At 35.7% G+C, this 19,832-nt stretch overlaps 2 protein-coding genes across 2 annotated transcripts in view; both read right to left on the minus strand.

Annotated features, from left to right (window-relative positions):
- The window catches only part of LOC135681316 (activin receptor type-1), a 28,423-nt gene extending 21,192 nt beyond the window's left edge, over positions 1-7,231 (minus strand). The window contains exon 1 of the mRNA XM_065195720.2: positions 7,077-7,231. Coding sequence (XP_065051792.1) covers positions 7,077-7,191 — 115 coding nt within the window. The 5' untranslated portion in view covers positions 7,192-7,231. The remainder of the gene's footprint in view (positions 1-7,076) is intronic.
- A 5,431-nt stretch (positions 7,232-12,662) lies between these two features.
- Positions 12,663-19,832, minus strand: part of LOC135681222 (uncharacterized) — a 46,060-nt gene continuing 38,890 nt past the window's right edge. Inside the window, exons 24-25 of the mRNA XM_065195560.2 lie at positions 19,557-19,693; positions 12,663-15,708 (exon numbers count right to left, since the gene is read on the minus strand). Coding sequence (XP_065051632.2) covers positions 14,897-15,708; positions 19,557-19,693 — 949 coding nt within the window. The 3' untranslated portion in view covers positions 12,663-14,896. The remainder of the gene's footprint in view (positions 15,709-19,556; positions 19,694-19,832) is intronic.

Here is a 19,832-nt window from a genome sequence, read left to right on the forward strand (position 1 = left end):
CATGACAGGGAACGACAGGACAAGACTAGACCGGAGAGAACAAGAAAGGAGGAAAAAAGACAAGGCAAGACAAGACAAGAGAAGACAAGAGAAGACAAGAGAAGAGAAGACGGACAAGACAAGACAAGACACGACAAGACAAGAGAAGAGACGACGGACAATACAAGACAAGAGACGACGGACAAGACAAGACAAGAGACGACGGACATAACAAGAGAAGAGACGACGGACAAGACAAGACACGACAAGACAATTCAAGACACGACAAGACACAAGACAAGAGACAAGACAAGAGACAAGACAAGAGACAAGGCAAGAGACAAGGCAAGAAACAAGGCAAGAGACAAGGCAAAAGACAAGGCAAGAGACAAGGCAAGAGACAAGGCAAGAGACAAGGCAAGAGACAAGGCAAGAGACAAGGCAAGAGACAAGGCAAGAGACAAGGCAAGAGACAAGGCAAGAGACAGGGCAAGAGACATGGCAAGACAAGACAAGACAAGACAGGACAGGACAGGACAGGACAGGACAGGACAGGACAGGACAGGACAGGACAGGACAGGACAGGACAGGACAGGACAGGACAGGACAGGACAGGACAGGACAGGACAGGACAGGACAGGACAGGACAGGAAAATATGGTTGCGTCTGGCATGGCATGGGAATAATACTTACTATTCCTAAAATGATATCTGGGGCAGGCAAATTTGTCACCTGTTAAAACCTTACATCATGGAAGAAAAAATTTGTAAACTTCACGTTAGGAGATATCTATTTAGAGGTGAAGCCCAGTTGTATGCACTGCAGTCATGTTTTGCAGGCAAAGTTGTCAAGGACCCTAAAAATGGGACCCTGAACGCAGACATTTCAAGACATCCTAAAGCTTTTCAGTGTATAAACGTCTGACTAACGAGGTTAATTTTTAGATTATATATACCTTGTCAACTGAAATAGGCAGCAATAACATCAATAAGTAAGGTTAACCAACTAATTAGCCAACCAGTTAACCAACCAGTTAGCCAACCAGTTAGCCAACCAATGGGGCATGCTTATGGAAGATATTATCAATGGAGTTCCAGGGTGAAAACTAACTCTTTCTGTCTACAAGGTAGCTGTTTTTCAAATTTATGTTAACTGATTGCCAATTATCCAAAAAATCTTGCGATTGTAGTGTTTTGCACAACCTGGGCTTCTAGCAAATGGTGCCTGATTCTGGTTTAAGTTTTTGTTATAGATCTTTTTACTAGTTTAGTTATCATAAGCTCCTAACTCCAAGACTTGTTGAATTAAATCTCCGTAAATAAAGGGTGTAACACTAGTACAAGGAGGTTGTGATATCAAACAACAATATAGAAGCCATGCCCAACGAATTTTGCTAATTTCAAAATAGTGTTGTTGTAGCTTTTCTATAGATCAAACAATGGAAGGATGTGTGGCTCCAATGAACTAAAATAATTATTGATTGAGAAAAATAATACTTAATTTCTATACGAAATATGCAGACAAAGCAAAATTGAAGTTTAGGCATTGTTATTGTGAAAACATAAAAACAATAATTATACAGTGACCTTGCGATATCCGTAGAGCTGAAATGCAAAACTAAATTTAATAATTTACTTTTTCTCTATTACATTGATTCTTAATCAAGCTGCTCAATTTTAGCTTGAAGATAAGTAAATCAATTTTGATGACAATCATTGAGTGAGTATTGATGTTGGGAATGACTTTAACTAGCAAGTTCAAGTAGCACTTTTCATCTTCAATGTATTCCAAATGCACCTAAACGGTCTTACAATAGATTAAACAAACTATTCAAGAAAAAATATATCAATCAGCCTCATAAGTCACATCCCTGCTTGTTTTCCCTGACAAAGGAAGATAAATAGATTTAAAAATACTCAACCGAACTTTGTGCAAACTAGATTTCTTGTATTTGATAATTAAAAACTGAGTGCTAAAAAAATGAGATTTTGAGTTTTTTTGTACTCAAAGAATTAATACACAGGTGGTCCAAAAAATGTAACACAAGAAGCATGCTGACTTTCTCTTAAAGGGCCACTCCAGCCCAAAATTTTTATTTCAGAACATGATGTGATCAGACTTCCTGAAAACGAATCTGCAATTATTTTTTTCATATCTCGAACCATTCTGTAGTTATAAGCGTTTGTAAACTGGTTATTGAGTTGAATTGTTTTTCAACTGTGTTATCGGAGCGCTTTGGATTGAGGTTACAAAAATTGTCTGCCTCAGTTTTTTCGGGGCAAGTATCAAACGTCTATTTTTCAATGTAACGCTTCTCTATTGCATGGAGTTTGATGCAATATTTTCAAACAAAAACAAGAGTTTTGAAAGCTCTAGTTTTGGTTTGTTCTTTTAATAAAAAAATTTTGGCACAAATATCAAGAAACAAGTGACTGACCAGTTTACCCTGAATCCATGAAAAATTCATTAAAAGGTAAATGTATTGGCCACATACAATATTTAGGAAAGCTATCAACAAATTAAACAAAGTCTTCAACCACAAAATAAATATGATGCCTCTGAGCATATAAAAATGAAACAAAGTTACTTACAAAGATAAACATAAAAGTAACTGAAGCAAGAACTTTTTGATAGCACTAATAAACTGTATAGTTGTTAATACTTGGACTGTTGTAACAAATCCATCGAATGGCAATTCTGTAGTCCATCTGATCAACTTTTTAGAATATGTTTCATTTTTTACTGTCTTTTTGATGATATTAAACAGCAAATAGAGGCAGAAAAATGTATAGAAATATGGCAATTATGATCAACTAAGACAACATCTACCATTATACGATTAAAGAAAAAAATGCTAAACAGCTGAACATTTAACAGTTGTAAACAGCCTATTAGAGCCAAGTTACAACTACAATGGAAACTTTTCTGTCCCTTCAAACAATGTTTCGAATTTCTGATACCTTGACCAGCACTGGTCAACTCTAAAGAAATTAAAAGTAAGTACCAAAGCCAAACAACTTAGGCAAGAGAGAAAAGAAGTGTAGGGTAATATTTTGTGAAAAGACACCCAAACAGACTAAAATTGAGCCAAACTCCATCCAAAGAAGTGACTGTATCTTTTCATAGGCACTTGGTGACAAATAGCCAATAGTAAAGTTAAAACCAATAATAGTTTGCAAAATGTCTGCCCCACTGCCATAAATTAAATGCATGAAGAGAGGGTTCATTTCAGGGACCTTTAAAATAGGTGGCATGCTTTTTTCAAACTTGATGCTTTGGAAAAAACTTTGAAAATAACGATCTATAATATACAAAACTGTTTTGATTTTTGCTTTCAAAATGAAATAAGAGAAAAATAGAAAACACTATAAACTGAAATCTAGCTTAATGACAACAATATTCAAGAACTTTTATCCAAAGTTCCTGACATGAAGAAGGGTTGTTTGAAAGGGGTCAACAATAAACAAAATATTGATGACCTAAATTATTTTTTTTTCTCATTGCATGAATTTGCATAAAAGGAATGCATCTCAAGGGGAAACTTTGTTAATGTTAAGGGTGGAATTACCAGTTTGCAGCACAACTCAGAATATATATAATTAAAGAAGTTGCTTAAGTGTCACTAACATTTCTATGGTAACCGAATAAAAAAAAAATTTTCTAAAGTAAATTTGGAAAACCTAGCACCTTAAATATGTTATTAATATAACAAATGTCTATTAAAAACAAATAGATATTTTCAGATGTGCAAATGTGCAAATATCTACCCAAGAAGGACTGAAATTTATACGTTTCAGTCCTTCTTACAAAATTCCTCCGGAATTCCTTTTTACTTGGAATCAATAAACATAAAAATCATTTCCTCACAGCACTGATTTGTTTAATTTGAAGATATATTGCTCAGATTTCTAAGAAGGGGTGAAATGTTATTGCAAAAACAAAGAACAAATGAGTCTTCTATCTAACTCTTTTTGAAGAGCAAAAAAGCTTGCAACAAAACAGAAATTTGTGTTACACCCATCAAGCAAATAATTGACTTTTTGCTGACTTTCATGATTCAGTTGTATCATTGGTCTGACACTTGCATGATATTCAAAGAAAAAAAGTAAAGCCTGCCTCAACAAATTGTTAAAATCTCAAAACAAAGAAACAGGACCTGCCTGGAAACAAAGAAACAGGATCCTGGCTGGAAACAAAGAAACAGGAAAGAGGACTTTAACACCTTGGAATTTACATCAACATCTAGTTTGATTACTTTTGTTTTGTGGAATTTTCTTAACCAATGCAACAGAATGATTCTGGGAGTGTCAGGGTGTTTTTCCAAAACAAACTGTTTAATATGACTTTATTAAGGCTTATTGAAAAACACTTTATTCCTCAAGGTTCATACATTTATTAAGGTTAACTTACACATTCCCATCACAAAGTATTGTATCAAAGGAGGGAAATGGTGCTTGAATGATTGAAGGCTATTGTTATGCAAATCAATTATGCTTTAAGTGGACAATGGGAATGGGGTGAAAGTAAATCTATTTAGAGCATTTGTTTAAAAATTACAGTAACAAACTTCTTCTAACAGTTTTAAATTTCAATATTTTGATGGGAATATTTTCAAATTACACTCTTTTTTTGTAAAAGAACAATTTTGTAAGAAGGCGAGCCTCCTAATTGGTCAAAAGTTAAGAATAAAATTAAGAATAAGCTGAGGCTGAGTTTCTGTAAAATGCAATTTTGAACAACATATTTTCTTGAAATTGAGGATTTTTAGCCATGTGGGTGCTTTTTCTGTGAATATTCAAACCTGTCAGCAAATGAAGGTTGTCTCACTCACTTTGTTGGCAAATGAGGCCTGACTACCTCCTAGAGTGGAAAAGCTAGCACTCACACTGCTAACACCTATTAGATTAAGAAAAAATTAAGAACAATCCAGCCTCAGATTTGCGAAAAAATTAAGAACTGTCAGCCTGAACTGAAATTTACTGGTTCTTAGAAAAAAAAAGAGTGTAATGATTCTCTGGTTTTTGTAAAACCCTTTGGAAGGAAGCCAAAAATTTCAAATGATGATAGAAAACTTGATTGATTTCCTATAGTTGTTGTGTAACTGCATCTAATTTTCTCAGCAATTTTTGGAAATTTTATATCTACTTTCCCTCAAAAAAATCAAAGTGATTTGCATCTCATTTGACAATTTTCTTCCTTTAGGCATGCTCCATATTTCTCGAAACAAAAATCTTTTTCAAGGAATTAATACATTTTTAAACTAGTTTGTTATGGCATTAGAAAGATGATTAAGAATTTTCTGCCAAACTTTGAAAGAAAGTATACCTATTTAACCAAAAATCATGCATGCAAATGTTTTGTATTGTTGAAAAGTTGACAACAAGTGCATTATGGAAAAGACATTGAGATTTGATATTTGAGAGAATTTATAGAAGTAGTAAAGGGGGAGGGCAAATAAGATATTTGGGGGTGTCACATTGTTTAAGACCAACTATCTGGGAATTGATTAATTTTTTCACAATGCTAAAGACAATGCTAAAAGATTACAGTAAAATCCGGTTATAACGTACTTTAAGGGACCAGCGCATTAAGTATCTTATATCCGAAGTACGTTGTAACCAGGGTAGGTTAAAAATTGACTAAAACCAAGCACACCATTTGCCGGGATCAAGCACACCAGTATGTTATATCCGAAAGTACGTAATAACCGAGTATGTTATTATGGGATTCTACTGTATGCTGTTTGCCAGAACTTTTGACTGAAGAATTCTGTCTAAATTAGTCTGGCTTCCAAATAAAATGGATTTTGAAGCATCAGAGTTCAGGGGAAACTTCTTTCTGTTCCATTCGAGGTGCATTTTTGGATAAAACTATTTTGGGTAGGACACAGAAGTTGGAGAAGCATTTTGAAATAGCTCGGATTTTTGATATAGCCTCTACTATTGCAATAGAAGCATGTTTCTGCATGAATTCGACACGATTCGGAAACAAGCATGCCACATGTCTCTTTGATCCATTCTTTGCTCCACCCGTGGGATTCCAACAAACAAGAAACAATACAAACGAAACCCTTTTCTACAGACAGAAAACGAACCGTTACCTGGAAAGCTTTCAATTTCTTTTGTTGCTATCGAATAATGAATAGATATAAATTTACACATGCGTTTCTTAGGTTTTTAGACCGCAATAATGGAATAAAAATCACGAAGTTCCTTTGCGAGTCCACTTTTGCAAAACCACAAGTTCATCAAAGATGTCACGCTAAGCTGGCGCCCGACTGTCTACAGTTTCTGTTTCAACGAGAGGAGAGTTTGCTCCTTGTTGTGGAGCAAGTTATGATAGACAAATAAAGTGCTATCATTTAAATGGGTCAAGGTATTCTAAAGGAAAACAAATGACAGGCTTCAACACATGAAAAGGCACTTGAACTTGGCCTTTTCTGTCATAAAACAAACATTGAAAATTGAAAACAGCACAGTGAGCGGTGGGAAGCCCCTCTACAACACACAACCACCGAAATCGATACTGGCGCATGAGTTACAAGAAAATATCACCTTCATGGAGTAGATAAATTTAACTGTTTGCAAGCTAAAGTAATATTTCATTTCTGCGTCAAAATGTTTTCGATCGACAGGAAAACTAAGCCATTTTTAAACTTGCTTCCTTTCAGGACATGAATATGAGTGGTTCTATATTACTCAGTTTTTGGAACCCTCTTCTGCTATTTAATGCTAGGATAGCTAGAGATCTTAGATGGCAATTAACCAGTGTATTTCAAATTGCAACTCTAGTGGCAATCTATAATTGCGTTATCTTTCGGTACAGGACACGACAACTTGTAACTTTCAAAACATGATATTAGTAGGCCTAATTATTCAGATCAATATAGCATACTTCCGAAAAACTCTACAAAGGACATCTCAATAGACAGGCATTCAAAAGCAAGGACATATTACCACGCAAAAACAGGCATATTTTACAAAACAGTAGGGAAGACCTTGTCAAACCCTAGGCCGTTGTAGACGATGCAGTTTTACAAAAGCAGATAAAAACTACTGCACCACAAACTACTGTACAATGTTTAAAATCAGGCTTACCTAATGATGAAGCTGACATCAAGAATAAAAACTCGAGGTAGGCAACTTTTATACAAATAGAGCTCTCCATATTAGCGAATTGCTTCGTACAAACGCTCTCCGATCCACAGTTCATTGGCGTCGAAGTTATTATGCATCATGTCAAGTGATGCTCCGCAGGGGTTTTAAATTGTGGTGGCTTCCATTGTTTCAACTGTCCCCAAAAATGACGTCTATAAATTCTACAATGACCAATAAATGAATCTTGAAAATATTTCTTCAAAAGCTTCGAGGCCTGAATCTCCTCTACTGAAGGGCCATACAACGAAATGCCTATTATCCGTACCCAAAATAGCTTTTAGATTCTAATAAAGAATCCATTAATCTTCACTTCTTTATAGGAACAATTTTTTAGACCACGAGTCTCAAAATTGGTCACAAATTAAGAACAAGCTGAGGCTGAGGTTCTTTTAAAATGCAAAAATATAAGAAAATTTTGAGAACATACATCATTGTGTTATAAATGATGTATTTTTTCACGACAGGATATATTTTACTAGTTTAAAAAGCAATACCTGTTTTACACAAATCCAGTTTTTTAACAATTGAATATTTTCTCGTGTCTAGACATTTTAACCAATATCCTAAGTATCTGATAAAAATCCAGCCTCAAAGCTTTGGCAAATTACGATCATGCATTTACCTGGTGAACAAAAATCTAATCACTGTGGGCTTCTGTGATTCATATTGGATCTATATAATCCATGTATAGAAAGCTCAACATAAAATGCACCAAAAATAGACCTTTTTTAAACTAAAAACTGGAAACATCAAATAACAGTTCTTATCAAATATGAAACCCAAACTCTAAACTTGCTAAAACGCCACAATCTTGTATAATCTGAATATGCTAAAACAGATCCAGTTGAAAAAGGGGAAATGGGCAATGGGTCACGTGCCTGGAGACTGTTAAAAGAATTTTAAGATGTCATATGTTTGTTATCAACATTTTTGTGAAAGACATATAAAATATTCTTATACTCAACCCAAGTTTTAGGTTGTTTTCGAGCTATCCAGAAATCTCAGTGTGAGCCTGCAACAAAAAATTAATCTCTTTCATTACTAGAAGTCTGTAGTATGTTTTAAGGTTCAACAATCTGAACAAGTTGAGATACTAGTGAAATTTCTTTGCGTTTCTGTGAGTGTGATTTTCCTAAAATTCTGTATATTAGACTCTTCACAACTGGCTTGTGAACATTAGTCAAAGTTTACAAACGAAAGGCCATCATTATTATTGTTGATGTTTTCATCATGCACCAGACCCAGGCTCATACAAAAGGATGCTTTACATAGCATCTTACAAAAATAAGCCTGGTGGTAACGAATGTTAGGCTTGTCGGCTAGCTTTGTTCAGATCCATTCAGATACTGACGAATTTCGTTAAAAATGTTTAATTTGGTAATCACATTGAAGTAGGATTATAAAAGCATCCAAAATTGAAGAATTTTGCTTTCAATTTCAAAGCAGGATCAAATTGTTTGGATAGAGACATAATGAATCTCCCGGAACATCCAGGCAAAGCTTTCTTCTCAACTGTCTTTGTGATTGCATTACTTTTTATCTTTGAAATATATCTCTAAACTAAAAATGTTTCACTTGAAATCTCAGAAACAATCATACCTTGAATATCGTTTAAAACCGAGGTTTAGAGCTGCTACTTCTGTCTGTCAAATGTTAGATTGATAATGCCAGAACTTTTCAAGGCTTTCACCAAAACTATTCTGATACTGTCAAGGCTCGATAGAAATAATCTGCTTAGAACCACTCCTCTGCCTCCATGATAATTACATTCCCTTCGCAAGAAGAACGAACCTGTTTTAGCTAAAACCGTTTTTTTTCAATTTAAATAAATGCATTTCACCTAGATATAATCACAGAATAGGAATATTCTTATTTTGTGATATAATATTCTTAGTTAACTCTAATGGAGATTTTAACTTTACATTTATCCGGACTTTTTTATGGCTTACACGTATTCAAATAACGTCTTAAAATGTTTTCATTAGATCCCAAGCTCGGTTCTTATGTTTTTTAAATAGAAAAGCGTAACGTAAAACCTACATAAAATTGTTCAGGCATGAAAGGACATAGGAAGCAATAAACGTTTGTACATGAGCTTGGACTTATATCTCAGGAATGTATTTTCATGATAACATCAGATTACAAATAACTTGACACTATCTTTTTATCTATTCTTAAACTTCATCAGGATTGGCACTGAAAGTATTATTGTCACTGGAAAATAGTTTGGAGACATTCAAAATTGAAAAGCTTTGCTCAGCAGCACCTCTCTTGCTAGCATGGTATTCTACCAGAGCTGTCGGATCGGATTCGCTCTGCGCCTAATCATTTTCTTAAAATTGCCCACGGCTTCAGCCTTTCGAAACGATTTAACTGCAAACACGTTGCCGCGGAAATGCAAAGGACGCTGACGTCGGCGCAATGTCCATCTTCAATTAAAATAGACAATACAAATGGGCCATTAAGGAACAATTCGTCGGAAATCGACTCCAGAAACATCTTCTTTGCCGTCGCAAAAAGTCTAATAACTTTGTTTTTAGTTTGACGCTACAAAACAGCTTACCAGCTTAAGAATTTTCTTTCCTCTGACTCGACCTTTGAAATAAAAAACTTTTCGTTGTTATTAGGCATTTTTATCGATCTAAGGAGAAGCCAGAAATGCCATTCTTTGTCAACCTCGGCAAGGCATACTGGCTTCAAAGGATTTGCTAAGAATAGAAAGTCTTCTTTTCGTTTCGCCACTCGCTTTGACCGTTTGTTTTAAAATGCACGATAAAATAATAACATCGGCTTTTTTATGTCAGTGCACAACCAAACGATTTTTTAAAGAAATATCACCGTACGAGGAGAAAAAAAGGTCATTTCTTCGAGCGAGAATCAGCAATCGATAACAACGGGGTTCGGAATCGTCGGCCTGAAATCGAGATTCCCCTTCGAAGACTCGTAAAACCAGTTATCTTTTCCATGCCTGCGGGTAGACACGAATATTTCTCTGATCTGGAAAAGAGATTCTGCGAGATCATAACGGAAGCGAAATGCAAATATTAAACACAAAGAAAACAAAAGACATTATGCTAAACATAACGGAAACCCAACGTATAACGTCAAACAAAAATATAACAAAAGGCATTATGCTAAACATAACGGAAACCCAACTCATAATGTCAAACATAAAGAAAACAAAAGACATTATGCTAAACATAACGGAAACCCAACGTATAATGTCAAACATAAAAAAAACAAAAGACATTATGCTAAACATAACGGAAACCTAACGTATAACGTCAAACATAAAGAAAACAAAAGACATTATGCTAAACATAACGGAAACCCAACGTATAATGTCAAACATAAAGAAAACAAAAGACATTATGCTAAACATAACGAAAACCCAACGTATAATGTCAAACATAAAAAAAACAAAAGACATTATGCTAAACATAACGGAAACCCAACGTATAATGTCAAACATAAAGAAAACAAAAGACATAATGCTAAACATAACGGAAACCCAACGTATAATGTCAAACATAAAGAAAACAAAAGACATTATGCTAAACATAACGGAAACCCAACGTATAATGTCAAACATAAAGAAAACAAAAGACATTATGCTAAACATAACGGAAACCCAACGTATAATGTCAAACATAAAGAAAACAAAAGACATTATGCTAAACATAACGGAAACCCAACGTATAATGTCAAACATAAAGAAAACAAAATGCATTATTCTAAACGAAACGGATAACCATCGTATAATATTAAAAATAAAGAAAACAATGCATTTTACGGAACATAAGGGAAACCCAAAGGCAACATTATGGATAAAAGATATCTTGTCAAATTTCCCGTTTATCATGTAAGATTTTTTTAATATTATTTGTCTGTTAATGGAAGGTGTCTGGTATTAGGAAGTGTCCGTTAGTAGAGGTTTCACGATACACGTTCTAGAAGACATCTAAATTCATGCTTTATAGATTGGTAATCCATGTGAATAAATTAAATAACCTATTGTTTGCTTCAATTAATTTGATGAAGTTCTTTTTGTTTTGAGAAAAATTACTGGAAAATCTTTAAGAATCTTATTGTTTCAAAAGATCTCGTGCTCTTTTTGGAAAAGTGATTCAGTACTTTGGAAAGTTCAATTGATGTATAATCCGTTAGTTCTTGTGTTAGGAGACGAGAAAGTAAACCAAATTAAATTTTGATTCAGGAACACAGCCCGCGGTTGCCGACTGATGCAGCAATTTGCACACAAATGCAGATTAGAGCTTTAACTCATACGATGTATAAAAAAGTTTTTCAGGCGTCTTAAAACGATTCCTTTCATTCGATTCCTTTCCAAAACCTTACGCGAATAGCCTTGAACATTCATCTAAGCCTACAAAACCGAACTTTTTTTAATTTTTGATGCTACAACTATGGCAACCCTATCAATAAATTACGCTGGAAAGTGAAGATGTGACAAAGTTCATAATAAAACATGCAGTATGTTAATCATCAACTTAGAAAAAAGTCAATATTTCAAGTTTCTTTATGAGTTTAAAAGCTTATCGTAAGTAGGGGCGCTAAGCTTCTAAAATTGCGAAATATGAACATGTTTCACATTAATATTGATTATTCTGCACAAGATAGCTTAAAGAAATTAAGCAAAATCACCCTTTTCGCGAGAAAATTAATTATTTTAAACATGATCTTGGAAGTGTTTAGGGTAGTTTAACTCATAAGGAAACGGGCTACCTAGAAACATGATGGCCACATGTTGCAGTTCTCAGACATGTTCTTGAATCAAATTAAATGCTCGTATGAATTATATTTATGATAAATGCTGGAGAAGTTTTGGCCTAAACTCAAACACGACGTTGAGGGATTCTCTCCGTTCTCCAGCCACTCTTATCCATTCGCATTTACGCACTATTAAAGAATTTAAAATATCATTAATATCAACCCAACGCATTATGGCAAGGTACTTTTCGTAGTATCTTCGTGGGGGTATTTTTGGGGGGTAAAGAGTTTTAAGCGTATCACTTCGGTCGACAAAAAAAGAGAAGAAAACAAGACAAACAAAAGAGAATGAGATAACCACGTCCTCTTTCAGTCTTCCCCCATTTAACGTATTCCGGTCTAGCCTCTCTCCATTTTGGAAAAAGTTCTCTAAAGGGACCATAAATCGATTTCATCAAATATGTACACTTATGATTCATTGAACACCTTTTTCTCGAAAATGCCCAAAAACGCTTGATAAATCCTTAAAGCCCTACATGCGTCAAACGTCAAACGACCCAACATTTCACCCAACATTTCACCCTCAGTAGCTCAAGTTGGATTCCTTGACTAGAGAATAAAAAAAATAGTCGTCTTGGTGTGAAAATTTCAAAACATTTTTTAACTATGAACGCATTGTAAAATTTAAAAAGGTTTTTTTAATTTTTAATTTCATTTCTTTCATTAATTAACTAATTGTTATATATATACATGTAATTATTATTTATTCATTCTTAATTGCTTTTTATTCTAAACTTTTGTAAAGTAGGCTTAAAATAGCTTGTACATAAATTGTACATAGATAGCTATATCATACCTGCCTACTGTAAATATATTGATTATTATCATTATATTTATTATATTATTATCGCCCAACATTTTCTCGCGCAGATCGAAAAGGGACTGGGCAGGAGGTAGCATTGATGTTGCTTAGCAACAGTAGGCAGACCAGACACTCACGATGTGCCGCATTTTGATCCGAGAAAATGAAAGGCAATCGCCGCCATAGCTATACTGTACCAATCTCACTATTCTCACTGTTATCGCGGTCTTCCAGGGCGAGAATCGCGTCCCCAATCAAAGCCTCTGGCCTAAAATCGTTCCCCTGCACTTTCCTGTAGCTCCTATGTGCTTCAGGCTCTCCATTTACGCTTGATGCTGGACTCGTTGCCTTTACTTGCGCACAAATATTCGTTATCTTTCATCATCGTGTCCATAATTTTAAATGTTATCAATTGTAAGCAAAAGCGAGAGTCGAAGCGAGATTCGAGACGAACAAAATCAACCCGAGAAGTCAACAACAATGCGATGATTGAATTTTGGCGGTCTTTAACCAACTGCGCGTGCGCAGAACCAACAATGTTGGCTGAGGTGGTCAAACGATCCAACATTTCACCTAACACCTAAAACAATAGAATTGTTGGACGTCGGCAGCCAACATTTTTGACCTCAGTCAAATTCCGCCAAACATCGAATTTTACGATGTTGGGTGACCCAACAAGGTGGTCAAACGATCCAACATTTCACCCAATACCATCTTGGGCGAAATGTTGGATGAATGTTTGATCGTTTGACCAGGGCTTAAATCGTAATCTAGGATCAAAATAATCTCAGAAAAATTTTTTCCCTGTGCTTTCGACTTGGATGGCTTATACGTCTCCGAAAACAGTGAAATTTCGGCCGCAAACTGGATGCTTTGAGCTGACTTTCAAACGCCTTTAACATACATAAGCATACAAAATTTGGACAGATTTTCGTCAGCAGATTTTACTTTTCACAGCCCTCTTTCTTGCTACAAGTATGCGGCAGGCCCCCAGTGTTCAATGAGGTTGCCAAAGGCCAAGTTGGTGATGAAATATGCCTATATTTCAGATTCTGACATGATGAGGAAACTTTGTTCGAAAAACCTAAGCTTAATGATGCATAATGATATTTATTAGCGTAATACCAATAATCGAGGGGATTACTAGAAAGAAAGACAGCTTGAACTCATATGGACGTTGATTAAAAAACCATATGGAATGTAAGCCATACGTTTTCCAAATAATTCAGGAAGGTGTGGTGGATGCTAAAATTGACAGCTCTGACACTGGGAAAGATTGAATCCGTGTCTATATAACTAAAGTGCAAAGTAATATGAACTATCATGAACTTTTTTGTACAATACGTTAGAAAAGAAGGTATTCTACTTCATGGAAGAATTCTACGGAACTATCTTCCAGATTGACTAATCACGAAACAAGTCGAAGATTCCTAACATTATGTCCAACTTAAGCAAGGAAACAGTTATCAATTCTATGAATAAAAATTCGAGCGTATATATGAGCTCAGAAACCTGTTCTCCATCCCTTTTATCGATTACAATCGAATCGCAAACGTTGTATTTTTGGATTTAGTATAAAGCCTTCATTATTTTTTTGCTGTTATCAAGGAAAGCTGCATAAAATGAAAAGGTAGGCAACTCACGTTCATTTGCACAGAAAATTCACATAAGAAAATCCACATTTTTATCACATATTCTTATCTTTAACTAAAGTTAAGAAAAATAATGCTCCATACATTAAGGCCAGCGAAAATCGCTTTCATTAAATTTGTCTAAAAAATCCTAAACCTTGGCACTTACGAACATTTACAAATAAAAATTGCAATGGATAGATAATAATCATTGAAAATAATTTTCATTGTGTACAATTTTGGATTTACCCTCAAATACTCCGGATGTACCCGTCTATCGTACCTCGATCGTTGAGGGATTGAAATACACTAATATCATTATAGATAAACTCAGTAAATACATAATTTGTCTACAACACTGAAAAAATGCTTAGATACACATTCTCGAGTATTTGATCGCAAATTTTCATTATATCAAAGGTAGAAATTATATTTTTGCTACGAAAAAATTTCTTATCGGGTGCTAGCCCCCAAAAGTATCAAGAAGAAATTGCAATTGCCGAAAAATTCGGGGTTGACAGGAGATTGTCACGATGTCATCATAAATCCGTTTCGGGAGCCTTCAGCTCTTTGGATTGTTCGTAAGTGATGACCTTTTCGACAATAGTACAACCAGCGCCTTGTCCTGTCGTAACTGCGATTTTGTAAGACTTAGCTCTTGAGTTGCGCGACAGAACTCTGTCTCTAGAAGAATGTGACAAAAGCCCTGTTTTGCTCATATCGGATAGGGCCCCTTCATTAGATGTCAAAGCTCTTGCTCTTTCGCTTTGCGCGCCGTGAGAGCGTGTTTTGACCGGCAAGCTCGAGCGATCTTTCGATGGATCGTAAAACAAAGATTCTTTGGGTTGCAATGATTTTGTAGCAGCGACCTCACGATGTCCATACTCTGAAGCAGAATTTCGATTGGAAATAATTTTTGCAGGCGGACGCGACTTCGTTAACGAGGGCGATGCGGTGATGAAACCATCATCCTTTGAATTCAACCGCCCTCTAGGCTGCATACTATTGCGGTCAATCTTTTTCTCGCTTCCAGAAAAACTGCGACTTCGGTGAACCGGGTTCGACTTCTTTGATTTTTCGGGTAGGTTTCCCGTAGTGGAATATGCGCTTAGAAGATCGGAAGCTGTCGTTATGTGAGTGCGAGCATTGCCGCTGTTGGGAGTGCCATCGTCGTTATACCGAACTTCTTTGACGTAATCGACAACCTTTGACGACTGTTCTTCAAATCTACTAGTTTGTATTATTACCTGGTTGTTTATTGCAGCCAAATTTTCGGACGAATCGTCGGACAAGCCGATGCCGGAACTTGTGACCGAGTCCGAGCGCTCCATCGCAGAGGCATCTTTATTAGCTGTAAAGAAAATCATTCTTTGAGTAAATTAAGATAGTGATAAATTAACTAATAGATTCCTGTGTCGTTTAAGACCAATAGTGACTAAAATAAACAATACATTGATGGCGCTGCTCGATATTGGAAATTAGGTGATGAACATGTCGAGTGATGAATAAAAAAAGGAAGTTATCTTTTTAAATAAACCAAAACATGTAAAACACGCCCGTTAGAATGCTTGTTTTCTCACACAAAACGGGCACTATAATGCCCATCCTCCCCCGTTCAACCCACTTTTTCTGACTCCGGAGCAGTGAAAGCCATTTTTGCGCTGAAAACGTCATCTAAGCTTGTTGTGAAGCAAGTGCAGACGATGTCGAAATTACACCAGGAGACATACTCTTAACAAATATCAAAGCCAACTCAACTGGGTTTATTGCTAACGAGCTTAAAATGACATTCATCATTGTTTTTAACAGGGACCAATCAAGATTGTTGGAAAATTACTTGGCGCAAAATCTAACGAGATTGATAGAGTTATGGACGATAAAAGTGTCGAAAACCATGATAATTGGATATTAGGCAAAGGATGAAAAAGGAAACCCCTAATAGGTCTTAAACTAAGACATTTAGAGAGACAGACAGTGGGCCTGAGGCGACACAATCTTGAACAATTAAACAGCTAATATTTGAAAAAAGAATCAAGGCTGAGTGATTAAATTCATTTGGAACACAAACGATTTTGGTCGGTAATGGGACTTAGCTGGATAAGAAAACCCACAGGGCAAAGCAATGAGATCTGGAGGCGGAAACACAAAGCAAAAGTATTTCATAGTTACTATATCGTGCACACTCAGCTGCGCTACTGTCTAAAGGAACTTTGTTTAGAAAAGAGACATATTGTCTTGTTTTATTACTACATTTCATTGACGATAAGTATGGGCACCTTTTATTCAGGAATAGCTTCTTAGAAAGTATTACCATTTGATTAAAATATTAAAGGATTATTTTTTGTCTCCAAACATCAATGTCCCGATTACGTTCGGTGATACATCTTTATAACGGATGATGTCTTCAATTGAACGGCTTCACAAACCGGGAAATTGAGGAATTGCGAATAGGTACATATTGTAATAGTTTGTTATAGGATTTTCCAAAAAAACTGACAGCTCCCTTAAACATACAAATGACATTGAGAAAGAGAGGGTTCCATAAACCACACATTTTATCGGTGGGAGGGGAGGAGGGGAGTTGGTATCGCATTGGTCTTTCTGGTTGGTCTTTCTTGAATATAACACAAAAATTGGTAGGATACAGCTGATTTTGCCCAAAACATGCACTGACTTCGTGTAAAGAGAAGAACGATGTTGCTTTTGTTGTCAGCGACGAAAAGGTATATCAAGAGCGCGAGAATCTGTATCAGCAATCACTTCTTTCGAATGGTAAGCTCTTGTCATAAAGTAAGTCCAGACTGAGACAGAGGGCATATATTTCACCCTAAATACCGTAGTGTTTCAGGGACACCAAACGGAGCAAATATTCTAAAGGTTGAACTGGTCGCATTTTTCTTTCGACCATAAACACCGATTTGTAGTTTACCTGGGATGGCTCAAAATTTCAAAGTTTTGTGTTACCAATCAGCTGTTTTTCAGTTATTTCTCGTTGTCTTAAAACGAGGAAGGTTGAGACCGTAGATTGCAGGGTTGGAGGTAGGTCAAATTTTTTTTGTAGCTTTGGTTACCAGGGGCGCCTGCACAAGATTAAGGCAGGAGGGGCAGTGCTTGCACTGAGGGCAAATAGTAGAATTTTTTCAACTACCATAATAGATTATTTGCGAAGTTTGGGAGGGGGGGGGGGGGGGGGGAGTCGGTGATGCAAAATAAAATATTGGCATGGATCTGTTCCAACAATGTAGCTGGGATTTCTGTAATGAAAGGCTCTAAACTTAGGCATAATGTTGAGAATTTTATCGATGCAAGTGGGTATTAAATTGCCTTGTCATTATTAAGAATCTTTGGTTTTACGAAAATCATGGCAATTATAAATGATTGTCAGCTTTGAGAGTGTAAACAGGAAAATAATAATCACAAGGATAAATGTAAATCAAATATTTGTTTACTTCAGCGTGTTTTTTATATCAAGGCAAAAAATAAATATCAGTATCTTGAACCCTCATTCTGATGATGGGCAAAATAGTCAGTATCTTGTAAGACGCCGTTGGTTTTTGAAGTTTATTATCGTCTTCTGAAGAAGAATTTTCCAAAGATCAAAGACCGACAGCAAAAAGGAGGGTTTTAAAATTTCTAATGGAAATTAACATAATAAGAGTGGCTAAACTCGTCTTCAATTATCTAAGAGATTCTTTTATCTTTTTTAGGAGTTAATATTTTAAGGCACTGCGTGCCCCCTATGCCCTCCTGGAAAAGGGCAGGAGGAGCAGCCGCCCCTGCAGCCCCTCCATGATAGACGCCCCTGTTGATTACATACAGTTAACGTTTCCAAGGAAAGGAAAATTATCATAAGTTCATTTATGCCCCAAACTGGTGATGAAAAACAGTGATAAGACACGCAAATCATGACGTTAGGGTTGTCCTTCGAAAAACACTGAATTTATTTCGTAATAAAAGATGCAATTTTCACTCCACTTTTTAAACCAACTGCAACTTCACTTTTTATGGCTGTCAACATTGGCTATAAAGACAACCACGGTAAGGCCTAGGCCTATATACGACTTCCTTTATTGTAAGCAGGGTTGCCCAGTGCTGGCAAGTCCTCAATCCCTAAGTTTCTGAAACTCAATCCAAAATCAATCCGAAATTTTTCAAAAGTAGATTTCTTCGCAGAGGTTATAGAAAAGGATAGATATTCCTCTGCAGCCTTCCCTTCAATATTTGCTGTGCAATGAATTACGCATTATTCAATGTTACGGTTGCTTAATTTGACATAAATAGTCGAGTTAGTTGTCATAAGAATTGAGTTGCATCACAGGATATAAGTATGAAGGCTTAAACTTCGGCATTGTGTATGAAGTATGATGAGCCAGAACAACTGTAGATAACTTTCAAATTTTCAGTCAGGGTGACAGTCTATGTGAAAACTCAAATGAAATCAAATAAAATGTACACTCTCCTCTCAAAAGCATTTGAATGGGAGCCAATAACAAAAACAAAAAGGGAAAATAAATTGCTTATATTTATAGAATAACAAATAGAATCAATACGAAATTTCAACAAATCATAAAAACAAACTATAAATTACACAAAATTTCACATTCAAGTCAATCGTTCTTCATTTTGTGGCTCATTACACTTTCTTTAGTAGTGCTAAAGGGGTTACATGACCAATCCATGGAACAATTATAACAAATTTTCCATTCTTGTCTGGTAATCCCAAAAAATCCCAATTTTTACTTTGAATCCCAGATAACAATTTCTGATCCCAACAGCTTTTTAATATTCCCAGTTTCGTGAAATCTGGGATTGAATAATTCCAAAAAGCAACCCTGATGTAAGCAGTGAATGAATTTTCTAATCCACTTTGTCCTGTCACAGTTCTAGGCTAAGAAGCTTGCTGAAATCTTATATGGGACCGTAAGTCAAGCGGCTTATCTTTAAATGCGACGGGAAATCTCCAAAGTTGGACTTAAATTGAAAGTACTTACACAAATCCTAAATTGACATCACTATCCTAAACAAAATATTATTTGCAAATGATAATCGTAGCTACCCAGTTTTCCTAGAGCTTTGCAGAAAGGGAGCATAGAGTAGTTCAGTTTGAAAATGGCCCTTAATGAAAGTATCCGTTGATGTTATTTTCAAAAAATGAACTTTGGAATTCCTTAAATTCTATTAATAGAAGTTTGTACTTACTTGCTCTCAACAAATCGCTTTCCTTCGCAACAAGATCTTCAAATTCTCTGACTCGCGCTCGTAGTTTTGCTCTCTTTTTTTTAAGGTTTATACACAAGTCTGCTCTTTTTGCTGCATCGATAAATTTTACCACCAACCTGCAATACGATAGGACCTAACTTACAAAGCTGTTGTGTGACTTGTTGTACAGTAACAACAAACGGCTAAACAATGCTTTGAAAATTAAATAAAATAATAACAACATTTCTACAGGATTCGTTCTTTGGCCAACACAAG

Source organism: Rhopilema esculentum, chromosome 12 (genome assembly GCF_057945365.1).
Source record: "Rhopilema esculentum isolate cy_ngs chromosome 12, ASM5794536v1, whole genome shotgun sequence".
Classification (NCBI taxonomy): Eukaryota; Metazoa; Cnidaria; class Scyphozoa; order Rhizostomeae; family Rhizostomatidae; genus Rhopilema; species Rhopilema esculentum.